Source organism: Lissotriton helveticus, chromosome 10 (assembly GCF_964261635.1).
Source record: "Lissotriton helveticus chromosome 10, aLisHel1.1, whole genome shotgun sequence".
Classification (NCBI taxonomy): domain Eukaryota; kingdom Metazoa; phylum Chordata; class Amphibia; order Caudata; family Salamandridae; genus Lissotriton; species Lissotriton helveticus.
Window position 1 is genome coordinate 349,346,469 of NC_136071.1, and position 25,064 is coordinate 349,371,532.

The 25,064-nt window shown below is 45.6% G+C and overlaps 1 protein-coding gene across 1 annotated transcript in view; it reads right to left on the minus strand.

Moving 5' to 3' along the window:
* LOC144783810 (unconventional myosin-Ig-like) overlaps positions 1-25,064 on the minus strand; it is a 1,420,229-nt gene that overhangs the window by 298,352 nt on the left and 1,096,813 nt on the right. The window contains exons 20-21 of the mRNA XM_078662555.1: positions 15,858-15,971; positions 12,982-13,136 (exon numbers count right to left, since the gene is read on the minus strand). Of these exons, the coding sequence (XP_078518681.1) occupies positions 12,982-13,136; positions 15,858-15,971 (269 nt within the window). The remainder of the gene's footprint in view (positions 1-12,981; positions 13,137-15,857; positions 15,972-25,064) is intronic.

Here is a 25,064-nt window from a genome sequence, read left to right on the forward strand (position 1 = left end):
CGCAGCCTTAATCCGCCACAGTGTGCACCTTCTCCGCATCCAAACAGTAACAAAAATTCGATTTTACTTTAAGTCCGCTATCAACCCTGTGTATGTGCCGGCCAAACGGTCACGTTAACTGTAATGGGGCGTCCTCGGTGTTCGTGGGTGTGTCAGTAACATCGTGGCATTCATATGCCTCCCTGTGGGGCCTACATTGATGTCTTTTTGTTATTCCTCACTTGGGTGTCTCAAATAATTAGTAATTATGGCTGTCATGTAGCTTTCTACAATCAAAATCTCAGTTGGGAATGGATGGCAGGTGACGCAGAAGCAGCAGCAGGAAGAGCCAACCATCAATTGCCAGTGCCATTCACATTGTTCGTGGGTGGGTCTGTAATATTGTGGCATGCAGATGCCTCTCATGTGGGTCTCCAGTGATGTCATTTTGCTTCTCCTCACTCGGGTCTCTAATATTTACGATAGCTGCCATGCAGCTTTCTACAACTGAAATTTCGTTTGGAAGTGAATGGGGGGAAATGACGCGGAGGCACCTTCTATGCACTGTCACAAGGCCACGTCTTGTGACATTATCACTGGATAACAACCAGTCTGCTGACGTCCAGAGTGAGGATATTAATGCCAGGGCACACTAATTGATTTTAATGGGCCGTACGTCACAAAATTGGCTTTTTAATATGAAAACAGCACCTGTGGTTCGACAGCCCCTGGGGCGCATGCAGGGTGTAGATGGCACTTGCCTCTTCAAGCAAGCATTTGCAATGCAATAGGTCTTGCATTTGCTAGAGTTTAAGCTACTGGCATTCTAAATGACAATGCCTTTTATTTATTTGTTTTGAAAACCAACACATAAATAAAAGGTATTGTCATTTACAATGCTAATAGCTCAAAGTCTCCCAAATGCGAGACCTATTGCATTGCAAATGCTTGGTTTTGCCTCTTCCTGATTTGTGAATGATTTTACAAGGCAATGAAGCCTTTCCTATGCTCAGCTCAACATGTCAGGGACTTTCCCCATGCTCTGACCGCCTTTCAAAGGCTGTATCTTGCCAGCTGGAGACAGAAATAGACACAAGAGAGCTCTCGAAGAATACTAGCTCTAGGGTATCCCTAGGCAGCTGGCTGGACTCCTAACACCCAAGCCCTCTTACTGGTTTTATTCTGCACGATGCAGCGTTCTGAAGGGGCCCAGATGACATGTGATGCTTTCCAAAACATCTAAATAAATAAATAAATAAATAATCATCTTACATTAAACTGTTATATTGTATGAGGGGCAAGTTCATACCCTGCCAGTCAATTTCCGCTCAAATTTCATTAATGAGCAACCATATTATGGGGTATTCTAAGTCATGCTATATAAGGGCTAAAGCTCCCCTGTCGCATATCATATGGATATTGCAAGTCACTGAGTTCCAGAACCATATACAGGAGCGAGGCCGAAGGGCAACTTTTTAAATATTGTTTTGGAACCCTGCGATGACTTGCAAAATCCTTATCATGTATGCTAGGGCGTACTTTATCCCATATAATACATGGTCACACCATCACCTGTCCCACAAGCCACTTAAACCTGAGTGCGTAGCTCTTTCATATAAACGAACAAGTATGTTTGCAAACATGAGGAATAGAAATGAAAACCTTTCGTGCAAAATTAAACACATCAGAAACCTGTTAGATATTTGTTGCAAACAGTTACTAGCAACAGTTCAATACAAGTGTTTCTTTTTAAAAATAAATAATGCTGCAACAGCTCGGAATTTATAGAGACATGCAGAAAGAATTTAGCTTTTTTCTATCTAACGAGGGTGAAAAAGAAACATATTCTCTCTGCTTGTCATTGTAAGCTAGAAAAATAAAGCAGAAGAGAGAAAATCAAGTTCTGTTTTCTTTGCTTGAAACAGCTGCTTCAACTATGCTCCGTGACCTAACCTGCCTTTCACCTCACCTGCTTCAATGTAATAACTTGTAACAGTGAGTTCTTTTCTTTATAATTTGCAACTGGGCGTGTCGCAAGTGGTTAATTAAAAAAAATAATTAGAGACTAATCTTTATACAGGGATTACAGAATCCCATGTATTCGAAATATAACATATGACATATGGATGCTTACCTCATAAAGTATGTATGTACATACTTTTCTCCAGTTTTACTGATATTCTAAAACATGTATCACCCAGTTCGAACAGGACTACCATTTTGCTTCACTCTACTATATGGATATTCCTTGAAAAAGCAGCCTTCAGCTGCTATACACAAATTGGCTGTATAAAATGTATCATGTTAAGCAGCGCAGAATGATGTACTGTTTTTTAAATGTGATAATCTCTATATAAGGAATTAAACCAAGTGTTAGATATAATTTATGGGCCAATGTAATATTACTGGCAAGTAGCACACCTATGAGCCCATAGGTGTGTCTCCCATGGCACCAGTATCGTTGTTTGCTGTACTCTTACAGCTCAGTTCATAAATGAAACAGTCTTTCAACAAAACGTTTCCTGTGTTCAAAAGTGATTGTATTTCAATTGCTTATCCAATGTACATAACGTCTAGCAACTCCTAATAATTCCAATGCATTTCGGTGATAGTATCCACCTTCATCAGGGAACATCTGTTAATTAAACAAAAATATATACAATGTAGCAATTGCTTAATCGATACATATTAATACATATGCTTTCCTCGAGGTTTATACGTTTCTTAAACTCATGTTTATACGCCTTTGAGATCGCCGAGTTTAACTCGTCTGTTACTCATGCTGTTGTTACGTTTTAAAGCAACTCGCTCGTTAACAACTCAGCCGTGAACTATAAACGTGCAGTTATATATATTTTTTACGCTGGTGACTAACAGCATGAGTAACAGACGAGTTAAACTCGGCGATCTCAAAGGCGTATAAACATGAGTTTAAGAAACGTATAAACCTCGAGGAAAGCATATGTATTAATATGTATCGATTAAGCAATTGCTACATTGTATATATTTTTGTTTAATTAACAGATGTTCCCTGATGAAGGTGGATAATATCACCGAAATGCATTGGAATTATTAGGAGTTGCTAGACGTTATGTACATTGGATAAGCAATTGAAATACAATCACTTTTGAACACAGGAAACGTTTTGTTGAAAGACTGTTTCATTTATGAACTGAGCTGTAAGAGTACAGCAAACAACGATACTGGTGCCATGGGAGACACACCTATGGGCTCATAGGTGTGCTACTTGCCAGTCATATACTTTACACTCCTGGAGGGGAGTGATTCCCATGTCTGCACGGTAAAAGCTAAACAATATTTTTGGCGGTGCACAACCCTTTTCCACATAACCAATGTAATATTACTCACATAATCTAACTCTGTAGAAAATTCAGCTACGTACTGGCGTCTCTGCGTGGCAGGTGCGTAAATTATGAGACAGTCAATTCAAGGGTCACTCGTATGTTTTCAATATTTGATCAAAATCGGAACACGTATCGGTCCCTCGTATACTGTAAGTAGCGCTTCTTAATGTCCCCGTCTTGTTGGCACCCGGATCGCGTATCCGTAGCTTTTTATTCTAACAGATTCCTTTTCTCCCGGTGCTCTCTCTCAGTCATGCTTCATGAGTGACCCTTGAATTTAAATCACTCTGAAGGGACAAGAGAGACTGGATCATCCTTAAAAAAAGTCTACTAAAAAGATTACCTCAAATTCCACCAACATCTGTAAAAGCAATCTTTGAAGTACCATCTATTTACTCCCCTTGATCTGGAGAAATATCCACCTGAATGCGGTTGCACCGGTGTGATTATTAATTGAAATGGTTTCCGTTTACTAAGGAGAAAATAGTTGTGTCCTGAAGAAGGTGGTCCCATTGTAACTGTACCACCGGAAAAAGTCGACGCCTAATGTCTATTTGTGTTAAATTTGGCAAAGTCATCAGTTAGTCGTAGACAGGGAATTTACACCTATGCTTTGTGCTGTCTATATTGTGTCCAAATATATATGTGTAAGACAAAGTTGATTGTCTTGATTAATTCTCCTTCTTAGTTATATTAAGACTTTCATCTAGGAATCAATGTGTTTTTAAAGTTTTTATGAAATTGTCCATGTGGATTTAAAATGTGTACATTTTTTGTTTATATGTATATTTTTTACATATATATGTATTTGCGTGAATGTAAGTGCCTTAAACATCCTGACTGGAATGCTAATCGTGTGGAGTATGAATGTGGTTGCATATCCAGTATAAATCACATCTTATAGTTCTTACCAAAGGGAACATCTTAAGTTACTGGGAGCTACATCTCTTTGGATTTCAGAGCCCCTCTCCTTGGTTTCAAAGGGACCCGTCCCCTTTCTAGAGGGCTGCAATCAGGGGGAGCACTGACAGTGCACCACCTTTTTGTGACACACTTTCAGTGCACCCCCTGACAGCTTCTGTGCCTGTGCTGCTGCATCCATAATATGGAGTGGCTGCAGGGGCAAAGAGATTCCCTCATTTGTATGGGGCCAAGCCCCCATTCAAATGATGGAACGACCAAATGAGATAACACTGGTGCACAGGGCCGGACTGGGAACCACAACCGGCCCTGGCAAAGTGATCGGCCGGCCCCTCCCTGCCACTCAGGGGGGGGGGGGTTGGAGGTGCTGCCGAGCTTTTTGCCGGGGCCAGTTTTTGGCCGATTTTAGTATAGGGCCGATTTGGTCCTGTAACAAAAACGGCCCCCAGGGGCCCAAAACCGGCCCCCACCCGTGCGGCGCACCGGGGGATTGCCCGGTGCCCGCTATGGCCAGTCCGGCCCTGCTGGTGCTACATGTGCAACAGCATCATCTGTATTACAGAAGGGGCATCTGCAGCCCTTTCTGGAATACTAAAGTGTGCGATAGCACAGAAAGCGGGCGCACATGCCTGTTGTGCCCCCAGGGCTGTCTGTAATACTGTCCCTATGGGTTTCAAGTAGCCCAAATTCCCAGATATTTTACAGAGCCGTCACATCACTCCACTGGATACTCAAGAGTGCATGCTTTGGTGAAGGATGTAGGAGAACATACTAGGAACATATTCCAATTAATTTGCACACCAGAGTGGAATCCAAATTCTATACATTCTCCGATAATAGGGGATAAATTATCCCTAGGAATACGCACAAAGGCCACCATTTAGCCAGCAAATAGTGATACAAGCAGTTTACGATTAGTTTGGGGGTCTAGGGAAATCAAAATAGTGCTGCTTTAACCTAAATGCCAGGGGTTTTAGTGCTAGGGTAAACAAGATAGGAGAGGGGGCAACCTTGTCCAGTGGTGTGCTTTATTATTACTCGATCCTAGACACGTCCATTGGCATAAATGTGTGCAGTGTGAGAGGCGTACAGTAACTGGATCATGGTGAATGGTGGCATGCCCATTCACCGGAGCACCAGAAAACAGAAATTCCCTTTGTAGCAAGTCAAATGTCTTGTCTTGCGGTTCGTAGCACCTACTATAGCCACAAAACGTGTCTGGAATCTATTTATGGAGGCTAAAGGAATGTGCAGTAGCTTTCTGTGCTTTGGAAAATTCTAATATCGAGTCAGCTTGTCACCGAAAAGTTGTGTGCCAAGAAAAGGCAAATCCATTAGTGTGACTTGCACATCTGAAGAAAACCCTGATAACATAGCCAGGTTTGACAATGGATGGAAACTGACACACCCATGGCCTGTGCTACTGATTGTTCAGTATTTAGGCCTACCTTGATTACATTCCTAGATATGTCTTGGCTATTCTTGACCACCTTACTAAAATGGTTCTTAAGGTGGGACAGTAGATGAGGAAGGCCTGCTGGGCCATATCCCAAAGAGCATGAGTAAACCTTCCTAAACGGCAAGTAGCATTTAGAGACTTTAATTTAATACTCCCAGCAGAAAAGACCATCTTTCCCCATGCTTCCAACTTTTTTGACACCCTATCAGCTGGAGTAAGGATTGTTCCCGAGCAGCAGGTCAATATCTTCATGCGATTAGTCTGTTGACAGCAGGAGGAGAGGTTGGTTAATCCCAAGATGCCACAACAGGTTCCAGCAACAATTGGTGATTTAAATAACAAAGGCTGACCTGGCAACAGCAAGAAGGCCGAAAGAGTTGGGTGCCACACCAAATCCACAGATTTGTACCCATGGCTGGCGCCCATCAGTTTGATGGAGGGACATCTCAATGCCAGGATGACATCAACAACCTTAGGTTGCAGGTTGCAGGTTGAAGGAGGTCAACTAACACTACTCCTGGCAGAGGGTCCAAGACCCCACCCCACCCTGTTTGAAGTAACACATAGCAGTGGTGTTTTCCATGAGCATCTGCATCTGCTGTCCTTTGATGGTAGGCAGCAAGCGAATCGCTCTTAACTCTAACAAGTTGATGTGGAGCGAGTCTCAGCTGGAGACCGTAGTCCTCTGATCCCCACATCTCCCAGATGGCCTCACAAATCCAGCAATGATGCATTCATGACCAATGTCAGCTTTCGGTGGGGTAAGAAGAGCAGTTTGCCAATGACCCAACTGGTATCTAGTGGCAGCTACTGCAGATTCTTGCAGTCTCCTCCAAAATCTGGATATAATCCAATAGATTCCCTGTTGTTGAGTCTATATAGGTCTACTATATCTATAGGTCACTACACTTAAAACCTATCAGTCACCCCTCTAGCAGGCCTTGACAAACCTGAAGGCAGGAAGCTGGTTTTATGTGAGAGGGTGCCCCTGCATGAGCAGAGCCCCTCAGCAGCCTTCGGGTACCATTCTCCCGGGTTGTCGGTGATGCAGCCAGACATATAGGTTTAGATGTATTATATATTCACGTAAAATGCTATCTCGAAAATGGATGCAACAAAACATGTTGTGTTTGGTATCAAACACCTTGGAATCATACCTCCACACTGGTAACTGGTGTGGGAGGTATGATTCCACCCTTCTGAAGCAAGCTTTGTGGGGTCACTGGTCTTTCTGGTACCAGACTTCTCGACCCGGGCAGCACAAAATGGTTGCTGCCGACCAGAGACACATTTCTGCCCTCCTGCTGCTGAGCCAAGCTCGAGCAGGGGAAGACAGGACAATAAGCATCATGTCACAGGAAGGTGTGACCACCTCCCAGACAGGATTTAGTGTATTGGGGCTGGGTGGGTGCACTTGCAAAGTGCCTGAAAGTATGCATCCGGGGTACACTTGGTGTCCCTGTGCATAGTCCAGTTAAAAACAGTCCTGGGAGTTGTTGGCTCCTGCTCTGGTTCGAAACTGGACAAAGGACAAGGGAGTATCCGGCCCACTGTCCAGACCCTCCACTGAGAGGGTCACCTGAATCTGTCCAACCCTCTCCTGTGGGTACAAAAGGGCTTACCTGGCTGTAGGACCCTAAATTCGACGTGCACAAGATTCTGATCAAGAAACCACTGACCTTCAACCGTCTGGACACTCTGGGCTTCGGCTGGGCCCGACTTCATCTCCCCCTCAGTCCAAAGCATCGTCTGTACCCGTGCACCATTTAGGCACCGTGCAGGACCTGTGGAGCATCAAAGACAACTGAAGTATATCCATTGGGGCGAAGGAGTCACAACCCTGCATTCGCAGGCACCAGAACACAACTGACTGGTCTGCTGATCCTGAGCGCCTGAAAACTTTAAAGGCTCCAGCAACACAGGAGGTGGTTTTCTATGTTCCTTGATATTCAGCTGCCCTCTCACCGAGTTTGAAGCCAGTATGCCTTGTGGGGACCGCATAACCTGAACTCCTTTACACCGCATACATTTGCAAGTGCATATGATTATTGGCATTCCCCAACCAAGTGCATTGGGCTATTCATAGCCCCAACCACTGCGCATATTTTGTACAAAGGACTTTGGCCTCCTTGCACTCTGTGCCCTGCAAGCTGTTGTTTTGTGAAACTGCTAGAGGTCCCCTTGGGACTCCTGTGCCTTAGGCCTGTGGGTCCATTTGAGGGGCAACACTGATTTTCTTGGAGTCCCCTGGTTGCTCCAGGCCTGCCCTGACTCCCCTTGCTGTGGTGAGTCTCCTGGTCTTTGCTGGGCCAGACCGTGACCTTCCTCGTCCTTCTTCATGGGTTGCTGCTGTCAAGGCTTGTTGGTGGTCCCGCCAGACACGGACCCCTCAGCACTTGACATCCTTCATGGGACAGCTCGTATCCAGCTCCTGGTCATTCTCGACATCTCCTGGTGGCTGCAGAGTCAAGTTCTCCCTCTTCACACCTGAATCATCCAACATCGGTGGGCATTCGTCTACTGAGCCCCTGGTCACTCCTGGGTGACCCAGACTTTGTCCCCTCTGCTTTCAGGTTCCTTCCTTCAAGAATCCACCTGTGGCTGACACCAGACACTGTTCTTCTATCCAGCAGTGGCATTTCTTTGAAGACTCCCATGGAGAACGACGGCGGTTTCTGACACCACATCGACCCTATGCAGCCGGCTTCCCTGGGGTAACTTTGGTACTTTGGTATCCATGGGTGGGGTGGCTCTCCAACCTTCTATGTTCTAAAGGGTTTCTTTGTAATCAACTCAGAAGGGTCCTTAAACACTAAAACTGCAACCACGACTCTCCTATTGAATTGCACGTGGTCGTGTTCTCACACTGCACCCGTCCTCCGTGGGGGTCCCTCCTTATTCACCCTGGGTGGTTCCTTGGGGTTCCAGGGATTCTACAACCTCTAGACACTGTTTTGACCTGAGCCCTGGTTCTTATACCACAATTTTAGTATATGGTTAGGTCTCCCCCTGGAGCCCACTGTGTATTAGTGCTACTTACGCTTGTTTCTGTGCTACAGTATTGTGTATTTTGTGTTTATCTGCATGTAACAGATACAGGGAGGTATTTAACGTGTGTTATCCTATTAAATACATATATTTATAATTACTGTTTGGTTCTCCTTTCATTTAACCAATACAATAAGGTTGCATTTTTGTAAAACAAGTTGCTTAACATTCCTTCAACACTAAGCCTGAAGGCTGCTCTCCACAGCTACCACTTGGATAGCTTTCTAAGGTTATCTTTGACCTTTTAAATCACCATAAGGGTTGTTTGGACTGGTGCAAGGTGCCCACTTTAATTAGCGTGTTATATAAAAAGGGTGGTCGATTACAAAACTATTAGACATCTCATTACTAATGAAGAAAGGTACATCAATTGAGTAAGTCTCATTTAGATTGCATTTAATCCAGCCGTTTGCAGTGATTTACTGCATTTGTACATGTATTATATTTCAAATTCATACAATACATGGTAAATTCAACTTTAATCACTAATTCGTGCTCGGTGATTGTCAGATAAAGAAAAGGATTCAAAGAAGGGTAGGGTGTGTTTGGAAAAGAATAAGGGACAAAGAAAAGGAATTGTGTCCTTTAAACAAATCACTCATATTCAACAAAACATTTCAAATCATGTCATAGATCACAATTTGTTGCCACAATATACACTATACACATTAGTTGAATATGGCTCATTTTCCGGTAAAGTGTGTATGTGTAGGTCATAATGTCGACGTTTCGACCCCCAAATACAGGGCAAGTGGGTCCTCAGTTCGGGGTCTTCCTCAGGACAATTAAAAACAATGACAGTGAGCACCTGGGAAAACAAAAAAGTGTGTGTCACTGGGTGTAGTCAATTAAAATCTAAAAAACAAGGCCCAGAGTGGAGATGTACCTACATGTGCAGGCGATCGAGTGATGACCCGTCTGTGTTGGGACTCGTGCCTGTGACGTAGTTTTCTGAGGAAAATGAATTACGGTTAGGAAGGATAATGAGGGCAGGCTTTTAATAATCTGGAAAACGCAGATTAATAGCGACTTACTCAGTTCGCCCATGCAGTGGAAGGCGATACTGGTATCGGTCTAGCTGTGGGCGAGGCAATCGTCCTTCAATCAGCGGGCGGTCCAGTCGAACGTGTAGATTAGTTACACAATCTAAAAGAAAAATAGAGGAATAGGGAAACTGTATTCCTTGGTGCGACCACTCTATGTGGTAGACTAGAACAATGGCAGGGGGTGGGGGCCCATTGACCCGAGGTCGTGCGCTTAAGAATAAACGGCCCAGGGTGGCATCCCGCCTATGTGGTATATGAGGCAACAATGCTAAACGGCCGTCAATTGTGGTCGGTCTCGTAAAGGCGGGGAAATAAATAAATACGAGGTCGCGCTATTAGGAGCGTGACTCCTCGAAGTGGAAATCAATTACACACGCGGGGATTGTTTCTGCATACCTGTGGGTATGGCTGAGCAAAAACATCCCACGGAAGAGTGCCAGAAAAAGTCAGGATAGCGTAATTCCTCGACTGGTTATTGTCAAGTGGTTGTTTACATAATTATCAAGGTTGTGCCGCCTGGGGTGCTCAAACGGCCGTCAATGGTGGTCGGTCTCGTAAAGGCGGGGAAATAAATAAATACGAGGTCGCGCTATTAGGAGCGTGACTCCTCGAAGTGGAAATCAATTACACACGCGTGTGTAATTGATTTCCACTTCGAGGAGTCACGCTCCTAATAGCGCGACCTCGTATTTATTTATTTCCCCGCCTTTACGAGACCGACCACCATTGACGGCCGTTTAGCATTGTTGCCTCATATACCACATAGGCGGGATGCCACCCTGGGCCGTTTATTCTTAAGCGCACGACCTCGGGTCAATGGGCCCCCACCCCCTGCCATTGTTCTAGTCTACCACATAGAGTGGTCGCACCAAGGAATACAGTTTCCCTATTCCTCTATTTTTCTTTTAGATTGTGTAACTAATCTACACGTTCGACTGGACCGCCCGCTGATTGAAGGACGATTGCCTCGCCCACAGCTAGACCGATACCAGTATCGCCTTCCACTGCATGGGCGAACTGAGTAAGTCGCTATTAATCTGCGTTTTCCAGATTATTAAAAGCCTGCCCTCATTATCCTTCCTAACCGTAATTCATTTTCCTCAGAAAACTACGTCACAGGCACGAGTCCCAACACAGACGGGTCATCACTCGATCGCCTGCACATGTAGGTACATCTCCACTCTGGGCCTTGTTTTTTAGATTTTAATTGACTACACCCAGTGACACACACTTTTTTGTTTTCCCAGGTGCTCACTGTCATTGTTTTTAATTGTCCTGAGGAAGACCCCGAACTGAGGACCCACTTGCCCTGTATTTGGGGGTCGAAACGTCGACATTATGACCTACACATACACACTTTACCGGAAAATGAGCCATATTCAACTAATGTGTATAGTGTATATTGTGGCAACAAATTGTGATCTATGACATGATTTGAAATGTTTTGTTGAATATGAGTGATTTGTTTAAAGGACACAATTCCTTTTCTTTGTCCCTTATTCTTTTCCAAACACACCCTACCCTTCTTTGAATCCTTTTCTTTATCTGACAATCACCGAGCACGAATTAGTGATTAAAGTTGAATTTACCATGTATTGTATGAATTTGAAATATAATACATGTACAAATGCAGTAAATCACTGCAAACGGCTGGATTAAATGCAATCTAAATGAGACTTACTCAATTGATGTACCTTTCTTCATTAGTAATGAGATGTCTAATAGTTTTGTAATCGACCACCCTTTTTATATAACATTGTACTGACCCAGGTCGATGAGGTAAGGGTTTACCCCATTATTACCTAACACACTTTAATTAGCGGACATCATATACCAGGCCAACTTCTCACATCATGACTGCTCATTAAAAATTATTTTATAATGTTGCCATCTTGGATTAGGAAAAAATACAGCGCAAACATGGAGAATTTTTTTAATTATGTGCATTGGGCAAAGGTCTTCATGTACCGTCCGAAGTGCATGTGCTATGATACCGATTGGATTATTTTACAGTGATGCTAGTGAGCAGAATCTTTAATTTATGTGTATCCATTTATCGAGTCTTATTAGTAGCTTCCCATTGCATCTTAAAATTCATTCAAACTTTGGTAATATTTTTACTTTAATCAGTATCCTTTGGTCGTTGATGCTTAAGTTGAATATATGTTGTTACAACGCAAACAATTACAACGCATGCTTTTACAACGCTGTTTCAACATCGCAACTACCATTACATTGCATGATTTTACAACGCATGCCATTACAACGCATTTTTTTAAACTACCATTAAAACGCATTCCATTACAATGCATACCATTACAACGCATACCATTACAACACATAATACTTTTAGGGTAACAGTAGGGTAAGTGTTGGATAGTGTAAGGGTAAAAATTACTATACCTACTCCAGTGAGTGCAACAATAGGTTAAGTGTTGGATAGAGTAGGGGTAAAAATTACTATTCCCACTCCAGTGAGTGCAACAGTAGGGAAAGTGTTGGATAGTGTAGGAGTAAAATTTACCATTCCCATCTACCCCAAAACCCATACTCACCCTAAAACAAAAAAATCTCTATTATTTACCTTATAATGCGTTGCAATGGCATGCGTCGTAATGGTATGCGTTGTAATGGCATGTGTTGTAGTGACATGCGTTGTAGTGACCTGCGTTGTAATGGCATGCGTTGTAATGGCATGCGTTGTAAGGGAATGCGATGTAAAGGCAGTTGCATTGTAACAGCTGCGTTGTAAAAGCAGTGCGATGTAATGACTACGTTGTAATGGATGTTTCCCGCTTAAGTTACGTGTTTCACCACATTTCTGTTACTACATTATGTGTCTAAGCTTGTTTCTAACTTGAGCCTTCTGCTCATTGCTCCTTATTTTTTCTGGTTTGCAGTTTATAAGAGCTCACAAATTGATAAATAAATGATAAATAAATATTAGCCTAGAAAAGATAAAGAAACTGATAAACATCCTGCACCTTTCTTGCTATTTCAATTTCTGACTGATGTGAGTCAGATCGATCGCTTTGATGTGAACTTGAACCTGCCTGACAATGTATGCTCTAGATGGGTGCCAGCATGTAGGGTACCCATACAATCATCATCATCATAACTTCATTTCGATCACACAGATCTTAAAAAGTATGCAATCACTTACGATTTGAAGTGGTCTGCGAGCACGCCCACCAGCTCGCCCACTCGGCTCTCGCTCTCTGGTTGCATCTTGTGGAGGCAGAAGGCCATGTCATCTTGCTTCTCTGTGTGAAAGACCACCAGCTGGTCTTTGCCGCTAGTGGTGCTCATGCCAGTCACCTGCAAAAAAGCACAGAATGCCCCTCAGTAAGAGCCATCCCAGCCAACTAGTCATCTCTGCATCCTTAAGTTCTTTGGGCAGACAAACTATTTTACCTGTCCAACTTGGACCCACGGGTACTAACATCAGATAATGACAGCCAGACCTATCTGCCACTCTAAATCATTTATAAACTCTTTTGCCCCAAGGCCCATCAACTTCTGTTGAATAATTTCATGCAGCACTCACTCTCGCTATGATCAGGTTCAGTGCAATTATGCGGTCCGAGAGGGCCAAATTATGCGGCAGGTTTAAGTAAATGATGTGGCAAGAAAAGGATGTATTTCATAACGACGCGGTGTTTACACCGCGCTACCACTACAACGCAGTTATCACAACGCAAGTAGTTACAACGACTTGCGCTGTAGGTGCTGGACTTAGGAATAGTATAATTTACTATTCCAACTTCAGCCCACGTAACAGTAGGGAAGGTGTTGGAATAGTAAATCATCCTATTCCTTAGTATATAGCGCCATCCAGCGCAAGTCGTTGTAACGACTTGCGTTGTGATGACCGCGTCGTAATGGTAGTGCGGTGTAAAGACCGTGTTGTATTGGTCATCTCCCGAAAGAAAAGGCTAAATACATTTTGTAACTGTATTACTTCATTATTTCGTCATTTTTAAACTTGGTAACACTGTCTGGGCATTGGTTGCACCTCATTGGTGCCACTTTAATACCAAATATAGCATTAAACAACAGAATGCTGACCAGTCAAGTTTTGAAAAGGGCCTTCCACCTCGCTGGAACACGTGTTGCTGCATTTTTAGTAACTTTTGAACCGTTTGAGTTAGAAACAATTGTGTTTTTTTAAATCTGCAGATTCTGCGGCACGTGACAGGTTATGTGGCAAACCTATAATTATGCAAAAATTGCAGTGGCAGCACAATCGCATAATTCCAGAAGCCCTGACTATAAGGAATCCTATGCTTCAATCACAGCAAGTCATATTTTATGACGACTAACTATAGAGGCACACCTCCATGGAAGTATGCCCCCCTCCATAGAGATTTAAATACCTTTATTGAACCCTCCCTTGTCTTCTGCAGTTCTTATACTCCACTACTCGCCTTTAAATGTCTCTATTTTATCCGCCCTATCCCGCAAGTGTATTATTATCTGAGATATTCCATGTCTCACTTCTTGCTTCTCTGATGAAGAATATACATATTATGTAGGACTTGTTCCTTAATTATCGGCATTTAAAGTTCTTCTCTAGGCTCCTTTGTTGACTTAAGCAGACTGTTGTTATAATGAACCTTTCTATTGTCTTTGTTCTGTCGTACTCATTATGTTAAGTATGTTAAAATAAATCAAATAAATAAATACAATAAAGATTCTTGCAATGTTCTCCATAAGGTTCTCAATGTGGAACTTGAACGGCCGGCATAACTCTCTTCTACACCATCGTTAATCTACTTTTATCTTTCTGGAGGTATTGGCCACAGATCCTGGGACAGTACTCCAACTTCCAGAATATCTGCTTACAGCCTGCCCATTCTTATCATTGGCTGGCTTTATTGTCACTCTCATTGTTCGTTAGCTTGCCGTACTCTTAATTTGTTTGGCCCTCCCCTGGAACACAGGCTCTTTACAATCCTTCTGAATCCCTGACTAGTATTGCTCCTCTTCTCATTTCTACTTTTTCTATTTGGTTAAGCACTCAATGAGACTGCATGTGTTTTCCTGCTCTCTCCTTTTGCTTCTCACCCAGCTATCCATGTTGCGGTCTCCCTCGTGTGCGGTTCTCTGTCTCTCTCTGTCTTGTGTGCATCTCCCCCCCCAACCATGCACTCAAAGTTATTTTATTTCTCCCCTCACCCGCTCGTCCACTGTCCCCCAACTTTTTCTTTTTATATATTTTATTTTCTTAAATGAACATGCAGCAAATTGCTACCAGCCGCAGCATGTTAAAAAAAGAGTATTGCACCTACTCCAGTTTAACTTTTTTTATTTACCAATCCAACTAAAATCAATAATTTAAAAAAATAGCGCAAGTATGAGTTAATTGGCACGTGAATACGTTGCAAAACATCCATACACAGACAACATCAATCATGCACATGCCTACAAAATGACATCATGAGGTCTTTTTTCTTTTTTCTTCTTGGCCAGTGCTGCATAGCACCAGCAAAAAATGTTTTTTGCCAATGCCGTACAGTATCGCCAAAAGACATTGGCAATTCCAAAAGGGCCTAAAGGCACAGTCTATTGGCTTTGCCAGTGCTGGTCATAGATTTGATTCTTTATGCTATTCAGCACCTAGAAGGTACATTTTATTTAACACTGCTATGCTTTATAAATACAATATTATTACTACTAGTACTACTACAACCACTACTACTACTACTTCTACTAGTATTCTCCACAACTGGACACAGAACCTGGAATGATACCTCTAGAATGGAGCACAATGTGCCAGATGAAGGACACCATTGCATCTTGGACACAGAACAGCAGACATGGAGAAATCAGAAATGGAGAACACACCATAGATGTTGCTTGGGGAGCTTAACAAAGATTGCTTAATTTGATTGTTCTGCTGGCTAACCACCTGTGTGCAACATAACACCACATTTGCACTCTCAACGTCTCATCACAAAACATAAAAACACTGGATCAAATCTACACAAGATTAAGTTATAGATGTTGGTACCCATTTGCTTCGATCCTAGGGCTCACCTTGTTTAGGGGGATGCATTTAAGCACCTTGAATTGCTTGCTGGGCGCCAGTTTGTAGAGGTGCTGATCGGTGATCAGGATGGCCCGATCCCTGTTCTTATTGAATCGGTTGATCTGTAAATTGAGAGCAAAGAAAACAGGGAGGTGAAGAATAGGTGCTTTCGGTCACATCCTTTTTTAGGTATAATGCATTCTCTCTCCCTAGTTTCCTAGATACCTGCTGCTCAGCCAGCCAGTGTGTGTGTGTGTGTGTGTGATGTCACAGAATGTTTATGCATGCCTGGAGAGATCAGTTGGCGAGAGTGGGTTGAGCTGCAGGATGCTGTGCCAGGTGGGGCATTGATATAACAACTCTAACTAGTAACTATCTGGCAGATGCATCAAACAAAATAACTCCAGGTAAAATAGCGAATCGGTAAAACAGGCCGTTACCGAACGCAAAACCTAAAATCCCAATGCATCAACCCCAAATCGGAAAAAATAATGAATCGCAAAATAACCCCACGGTAAATTACCGAATCGCAAATTAGCTAATCGGTAATACTGAGAATGAAATCAGCCCCCGGAAATACCGAATCGCTATTAAAAAGTTGCAACGATATGCACCAAAAATCGCAAATAACGAAAATGCACCAAATCGCTATTTTGCATGAGCAAAATAAGGAGAATCTCAACCAGGAGGTAAAGTTGGTGGAAGGTATAAAAAAAAAACACAAAAAAAACAGACAGGTGTACACAATCGGAAACCCTTCAAATATGCCTCTGGAGACCCTGTATGTTTTCCAAAATGGCTGCCCTCTACGTGCTTGCTAGGAGGATGAGAATCAACGCTGCTGCACAGCGCAGGAGGAGGATCCAGGACAGGGTTTTCAGGTTGTGCATCACATTGCTGGGCCAGACAGAGGAACTAATCTATGACAAGTACAGACTGAATCGGGCAATGATCATGCGCCTCATTGCTGACCTGGAACCACTACTGCAGCACCAGACCCGTAGGACCAACGCCATCCCTGCCCACGTCCAGGTCCTATGCAGGCTGCACCTGCTGGCATCTGGAAGCTTCCAGGGGGTCATAGCAGAAGCCGGAGGCGTGTCGCAAAGCGCACTTTCACGCTTCTTCCACAAATTCCTAAATGCCATGCTGACATTGATTCATAACCACATCACCTTCCCCACAACCCCACAGCAGTTGAACAACACAAAACAGGACTTCTACCAGGTGGCACAATTTCCTCATGTGATAGGATGCGTTGACTGCACGCATGTCCCCATCTGTCCCCCCTCAGCCAATGAATACATCTTCCGCAACCGGAAGTCCTATCACTCCATTAACGTGCAGGTCGTGTACAATGCCAAGCACACCATAACGGACATTGTATCACAATTTCCTGGAAGCACACACGACGCATACATATTCCGACACAGTGGCATCCACAGGCGTCTGCACCACAGTGAATTTGGAGAGGGACACCTACTAGGTATATATATATAATAATTCTTTATTCAGTTAATCACAAAGAGAAACCATAAAAGAAGCAAGTAACATAAGAAATTCATACATACATAGATTAAAAAAGAAGACCATTTCATAAGAAGAAAACATTTGTGCATTTAAGCAAAAAGGGAAAAAGGTAATTTTGTTTCAGAGAGTCTTCGATCATTAAATAGTTTCCTTTTACTTTTTCCTTAGTGCAGTTTGCTAAAGGTTTTTTCTGTGGTTCAAAATGCATTTTAAAAAGTTTAAAACCAGGTAACAGACTTCTTCCGACTCTAAGGTTTGCAGTCTTAGAAAGGCTGGTCGACATTGTCTGAGGCCCCATCGCCTGCACAGCGGAAGTATCCAATATTTTCTGTGGGGATGATAAAATTTACAGAATAAAATGACGTGGATATTGGATTGGGTTGTTATCGCGTCGCATGGGCACGGAGGCAGGTTCGGGTCCCAGGCTTTGTTTAATGGAAAGGCGACCAGTCTGTAAAAAAGGTTCAGTCTGAGCCTGGTAAGTAACATCCTCTCGAACGTTTTAATATCGAGAGTAAGATACGGTTGAATGCCAAACGTTTGCTGGATTGTATTAGCGTGAACCACTGAAGGTTTTGCTGACTCGGATGACAGTCTTAGTGTTTCCAGGTGCCGTAGTGCGAGTTCCTTGAGTTCCTTTTTTGGGAGAGCTACCAGTGATTCTGGCTGTAGGTAGTATTTTTCGAGGCCAAGGTCGGTGAAAAAGTTTCTGACGTAGCTAAGCCACTTGATTCTGTAGGCATAGTCGAGTGACATTGTGTCAGCCACTATCGACTGTGATAGTGTGTTAACTTCCGACGTCCAAATACGCCTCCACAAGAGTAGTGGCTGAATTTTAAGGAGATCCTGCAAGTAAGGAATACCCAATTCCATGTGAGAGGCGTAGTTTGATGAGCCTTTTGGGGTGGCAAGAAGAAATCTTACAAATCGATTTTCAATTATTTGGAGGGCTCCAACATCTGTATGACCCCAGATCCCTGCTCCGTAAAGAGCTATCGCCTGGCACTTGGCATTGTAGATTCTTAAGAGTTCTACTGGGCGCCTCCTTCCCAGTTTTCGAGAAAAAGTCTGCAGGGCTGCTATTGCGCGCTTAAAATTGTGACATCTCGCCTCAACTGCTGGTCTCCATGTTAGATTATCATCAATCACAATCCCAAGGTATGGATATTGTGTGGCACTCTCCAAAGGTTGACTATCGAGGAAGATGTTTTTTTTCCCTTTCTTCCCCCTCCCCGTGGTCATGACAAAAGTTTTTTTTACATTAACCTTTAGGTCCAGGGAGTTCATGAAGGTGGTATATCTATTTAGAGAGTACTGCAGTTCACGCGGGGTTCGGGCCAGGATGACGGCATCGTCCGCGTAGAGGAGCGCTGGAATCAGTCTCTGTTTCATTTTTGGGAGGTCCTGGGCCCCTCTCAGCATTGCCTCCTCCAAGCCGTTAGTGTAGAGCGAGAAGAGAAAGGGGGCCAGGACACAGCCCTGCCTAACTCCTCGCTCCACCCCAAATGATGCCGTCAACTCGCCGTTCTTTCCGAACCGTACTCTAGCTGAAGCACCTGAATACAGCTCTCTTAGAAGGTCCAACAATGAGGGGTCCACATTCATCTCTTTTAGGACTGTCCATAGTTTGGAATGTGCTACGCAGTCGAAAGCGGCAGACAGGTCTACATAGACCATGTATACCGTCGATTTCTTTGCGTGCATGTATTTGGCCATTATGAGGCTGAGGTTAAGTGCCTGCTCAACTGTCCCCAGGCCTTCTCTAAAGCCGAATTGTAAATCCGAGATGATGGACTTTTCCTCACTCCACAGTTGTAGTCTCTCCAGAATGACCCTTCCCACCACTTTGCCAAGGGAGTCCAGAAGGGATATGGGACGATAGCATTTTGGGTCCTGTCGGTCCCCTTTCTTGAGGGGGGGTAGGTAGGTATATACTAAAGCCTCATCATTAACTCCATCCTCACATATGTAATTGTATTCATGCTGCTAACCCTTTGCTCTCCACCCTGCAGGTGACAGCGCCTACGCCTTGCCTGAATATTTCCTCACTCCCTACCTCAACCCAGCAACACCTCAGGAGCAGCGCTACAACGCAGCACATATCAGTACCAGGAATGTGGTAGAGCGAACCTTTGGCATCCTCAAGAGTTACTTCCGGATCCTACACAAGACAGGAGGTGCCTTGAAGTATGACCCGGTGACCTGCTGCCGGATAATAGCGGTGTGTGCCATGCTGCACAACTTTGCCACAAGAAGGGGGATACCAATAGAGGTGGACGGAGATGTCGACTTTTGTGCACAGCAACCCCCCCCCCACAACACCAACAGGCACACGTGCCTAACACAGCTGAAGGTCAAAGGAGGCGGACATACATCACACAACATCACTTCTGAGACAGGTAAGAATGATAATAACATACGGTGGGAGGGGACCCAAGGGAATTTTAAGACCAAGCAAAGACCCGTTCCCTGACATGAATAAGTAACACAAAAAGTGTCGATGAGTCTAAAGAAATGATGTCTACTGTGATATGTAACCTGACAACACTAAGGTGTCAAACCTAGAGAAAATTAAAGATACCCGGACCTCATAGTGATCAGAAAAGGATACCCATCAGTCACCACACGGAACCGCCCTTCATCATTTGGGAGTCCTTATTGACCATACACCCAGCAACCTACCGGTGACCAGGGAGGACCAGATGGAATAGCCTCCATCAACCAGGTAGGACTTGCATCGGCGGCGGCCATATTCCAGAAGCTTATGCATAAGCTGTTCAAGGACACAGAAGTGGTACAGTACTTTCAAGATGACATCTTGATAATGGGCATTGAACGAGCAGACCATGATACAAAATTGGCAACAGTGTTGCACATCCTGGCAAGGAACGGACTCACTACAGAATGGGAGAAATGTCGATTTGGAATGTCTTCGGTCACATATTTAGGCCACGAGATCAGCGACCAAGGAATCACACCGAAACAATCCAATGCCAAGCCATATGTGGTGCTCCCCTACCGAAAAACAAGGAGGAGGTTTGCTCCTTCTATGTATGTCAGAGTTCTATAGTAAATTCATGTCGCATTTTGCCACAAAGACGCACAACTTGCGCCAACTTCTTAAAGAACGAACATCCTTTGTGTGGACGGAGGAGGCGCAAAAAGAGTTTCAAAGCATTAAAGCAGACATCAGTACGGCATTTCCCCTTTACGGTTTCGACCAACATGCTGTGTCCATACTAACTACGGACGCAAGTGAGAGGTGACTGGGAGCCGCCCTAATGCAGGAAACAAAAGAAGGTGAAGTATCCACCATCAGCTTTGCGTCCAGGTCTTTGTTGCCCACGGAGCAGAAGTTCAGTGTAGTGGCAAAGGAGATACTGGCGGCGGTCTGGGCCATGGAAAAGTTTTGCCAATTCATATGGGGCTCAAGATTCCGGCTCAGGACGGACCAAAAACCACTGGTCAAGGTGCTCACATCAAGCAGACATGCGAATGCTACCCCCCGCATTGTCAAGATGACACTAAGGTTGTTGGACTACCAATACGACGTTGAATACATACCAGGACAAAAAAACAAGGTTGCTGATTTCCTCAGCAGAGCCTCAGCCATGGAGGAAGCCCCTCACTGCGAGGAGGGAGAGGAAGTCAGCTTGGCATTCATGGAGGACCACGAGAGAGTGATAAGCGCGCAGGAATGGAAAGAGGCCTACGAGAACGACAAAGGCATCACTGTGGTCATGCAGTTCATCCTACAAGGGTGGCCCAACAAGAAACGCTTGAGTGCAGAACACAGGAAGTTCTTTGAAGTGCGGGAAGAATTATCCATAGGAGACCACGGCACCTTTCTGCTAAGAGGAGATAAAGTAGTTCCGCCCACCTCCTTGGTGTCACACCTGCTCTCCATCCTGCATGAAGGACACTTAGGCATTGTAAAAACTACACTTCGGGCCAAACAAACTTACTGGACAGCCAGATAGAAAGGCACGTCAGAGAGTGCACGCAATGCCAAAATGCGGACAAATCCCAAAGCTTGATGAGGCCGTCCTTAGGAAAGTTTGACAACCCAGCAAACCCATGGGAGGAGTTGTCTATAGATATTCTCGGTCCGGTGTTAGACGCACAAGGAGTCCAGAAATGTGTGATGGTGCTCATGGACAGGTATTCCAAATGGCCAGAGATTGACATACAGGAGGACATGGACACGGAGACGGTGCTGAAGTTTCTCACAGCCACCTTCCTAAGGGAACGTATTCCACGTTCCATCCTAAGTGACAATGGGCCCCAGTTCACGTCTGAAAGAACAAGTTACTTACCTTCGGTAACGATATATCTGTAAGAAACATTAGTTAGTTAGATTCCTTACCTTATAATAACCCCCAGGCGTCAGACTGGATCCGGAAAATTTTGCGTAGCAGTACCCTTCCGCGTCTGTAGGCGTTGCCTGCGGCTCCGCGTCCGTCGTCGTTGGCGCCGGGATGACGTCGTCGAAGTACTTAGACGCTGCCCTCGCGAGCTGACGTCAGTTCTTATACACAGCTTTTCTGCGCCAGAAACGCAGAGCCATGATAAAAACCGACACTGGTGCCATGAAACTATTGCTCTGAAAGGGAGAGCTTAACCCTAGATATCGGTTCGCAGAACGGGGAGGATGGGTGGGGCGGTAAGGAATCTAACTAACTAATGTTTCTTACAGATATATCGTTACCGAAGGTAAGTAACTTGTTCATCTGAAAGAAACACGTTAGTTAGATTCCTTACCTTAGAGTAGATACCCCAGCAATACCAACCCCGGTGGTGGGTCTGCGAACCAAGATCACACCAGAAAGTCCCAGAGAATGGAACGGCCAAAGAAGCCATCTCTCCGGACTTGGCTGTCCAGGCAGTAGTGTCTTGCGAACGTGTGCAGCGAGGCCCACGTAGCTGCCTGACAGATGTCCTGCAAGGGGACTGCCCGACCCAGGGCAGTAGTAGCCGCCATGGCCCGAGTGGAATGGGCCCTCAGCCCAACAGGAGGCTTCTTTTTCGCCAAGGAGTAGCAAACCTTGATGCACAAGACGACCCACCGAGAGATGGTTCTTTTGTGCACCGCCCGTCCCTTCTTAGCGCCCACGTAACCAACAAAGAGTTGGGCATCCACCCGGAACTGGCGTGTGCGATCCAGATAATATGAGAGCGCACATTTTGGGTCCAGACGGTAGAGCCTCTCTTCCTCTTTCGAGGGATGCAGAGGCGGAAAGAAAGTGGGAAAGGTGATGGACTGCCCGATGCAGAAGGCTGTGACTACTTTGGGCAGGAAAGAGGGTCGCGTCCGCAACACAACTTTATATGGATGGACAGAAAGGAAATGAGGTTTTGAAGAAAGGGCCTGGAGCTCACTCACTCTCCTGGCAGAGGTGATGGCAACCAGGAATGCAGTCTTAAGAGTGAGAAGACGAAGAGGACAGTTATGAAGTGGCTCAAAAGGAGCGCACATCAGATAAGTTAGAACAAGGTTCTAGTCCCACTGCGGCATCACGAAAAGAACAGGAGGAAACATATGAGTGATGCCCTTCAAGAACCTATTTACAACGGGGGACTTGAACAAAGAGGACTGATCAGGTAGCCTTAAGAAGGCGGAAACGGCAGAGAGGTGGCCAGAGCAGAGCCCTGCTGGGCAAGAGAAAGAAGGAAGAGGAGAACCTCAGAAAGGGGGGCAGAGAGTGGATCCACAGCCTTTGCTGTGCACCATGCCACAAATTTGTTCCACCTGCAGGCGTATACCGATTTTGTGGAGGGACGCCTGGCTGCCAGAATTACATCGCAGACTTCAGGATGCAAGTCAAATGGCCTCAACTGTCGCCGCTCAATCTCCACGCATGGAGGTGGAGACTGGACAGGTTCGGGTGGAGGACCGTCCCCTGCTGCTGCGACAGAAGGTCCTCCTGAAGAGGCAGACGAATCGGGGGATCGACTGACATGCTGAGTAGCTCGGGATACCAGTACCTTCGTGCCCAATCCGGAGCCACAAGAATGCCTAGGGCCCGGTCGCGCCTGATCTTCTTCAGCACTCTGGGCAGAAGTGGTATAGGCGGAAAGGCGTACAACAGACCGCACCTCCACTCGCGATGAAAAGCGTCTCCGAGCAAGTGCCGCCTTGGAAATTCCAACGCGCAGTACTGATGACATTGCGCGTTCTCTTCTGTGGCAATTAGATCTAACCAAGGCTCTCCCCACTGCTGCAAGAGACCTTGCGCCACGTCCGACTTCAGACGCCATCCCTCATGCACCGACGGCTGAGTTTGTCCGCCCTGGCGTTCAGGGAACCTGCCAGATGTTGAACCACCAGGGTCACGCCCTGATGTTCCAGCCACTGCCAGAGGCGCAGAGCCTCCTGCCATAGGCTACACGACCACACCTCGCCCTGTTTGTGGGAGTACCACATGGCGGTGGTGTTGTCCGTGAACACCTGCACTACACTTCCCCGAACAGAGAGAAGGAATGCCTTCAGTGCAAGCCGGATCGCCCGCAGCTCCCGAAGGTTGATGTGGAGCCGGGACTCCGCCGGAGACCAGATCCTCTGATCTCCGCCTCTCCCATGTGGCCCCCCCAGCTCAGGAGGGACGCATCCGTCACAACTACGTGCTCTGGTTGGGGAAGGGAGAGGGATCTGCCGCTGGCCCATCGCAGTCCGTGAGCCACCACTGCAACTGTCTCGCAGTGCTCTCTGAGATCTGGAAATGGTCGGACAGGTTGCCCTGATGCTGGGCTCACTGAAACTTCAGGTCCCACTGCAGAGCCCGCATCCGCCACCTGGCGTGATGCAAAAGAAGGATGCAGGAGGCCATCAGCCCTAGAAGCCGCATCCTCAACTTGACCGAGACCCGGGATAAAGGCTGAAAGATCGGAATCAGAGCCTGAATATCCTGAACCCGCTGTTCAGGAGGATAAACCCGAAACTGCGCCGAATCTAGAACCACTCCGATGAAGAGGAGCCTTTGAGAGGGACACAGGTATGACTTCGGCACATTGAGGGAAAACCCCAGCAAGTGCCGGAGGTTGGCAGTAGTCTGAAGGTGGCTGACGACTGTCTGGGGCGAGCCCTCCTTCAACAACCAGTCGTCGAGGTAGGGGAAGACTGACAACCCTAACCTGCGCAGATGAGCTGCGACCACCGCCATCACTTTCGTGGACACCCGTGGGGCGCTGGTAAGGCCAAAGGGGAGCACGGTGAACTGGAAGTGCTCGTGGCCTACCATGAACCGCAGGTAATGCCAGTGGGCCGGCAGGATGGGGATGTGGAAATACGTGTCCTGCAAGTCCAATGCTACCATCCACCGGGGTCCAGGGCAGCTAAGACCTGAGCCAGAGTCAACATCTTGAACTTCTCCTTCCGGAGGAAGCCGTTGACGTTCCGTAGGTCCAAGATAGTGCGTAGGCCCCCTTTGCCCTTCTTGGAAACCAGAAAGTAGTGGGAATAGCAACCACACCCTACTTCTGGCTCAGGAATGCGCTCGATGGCCCCCTTGGCCAAGAGGGCAGACACTTCGTCTTGCAGAAGTTGCAAGTGATCCCCCGACATGCAGTGGTACTGCGGTGGCATGGCTGGAGGGGTCGCCTCGAAGGAGAGGGAGTAGCCCCTTCGGACGATTTGCAGCACCCACCAGTCCGAAGTGATGGTGCGCCAGTGAAGGAGGTGATGGCGG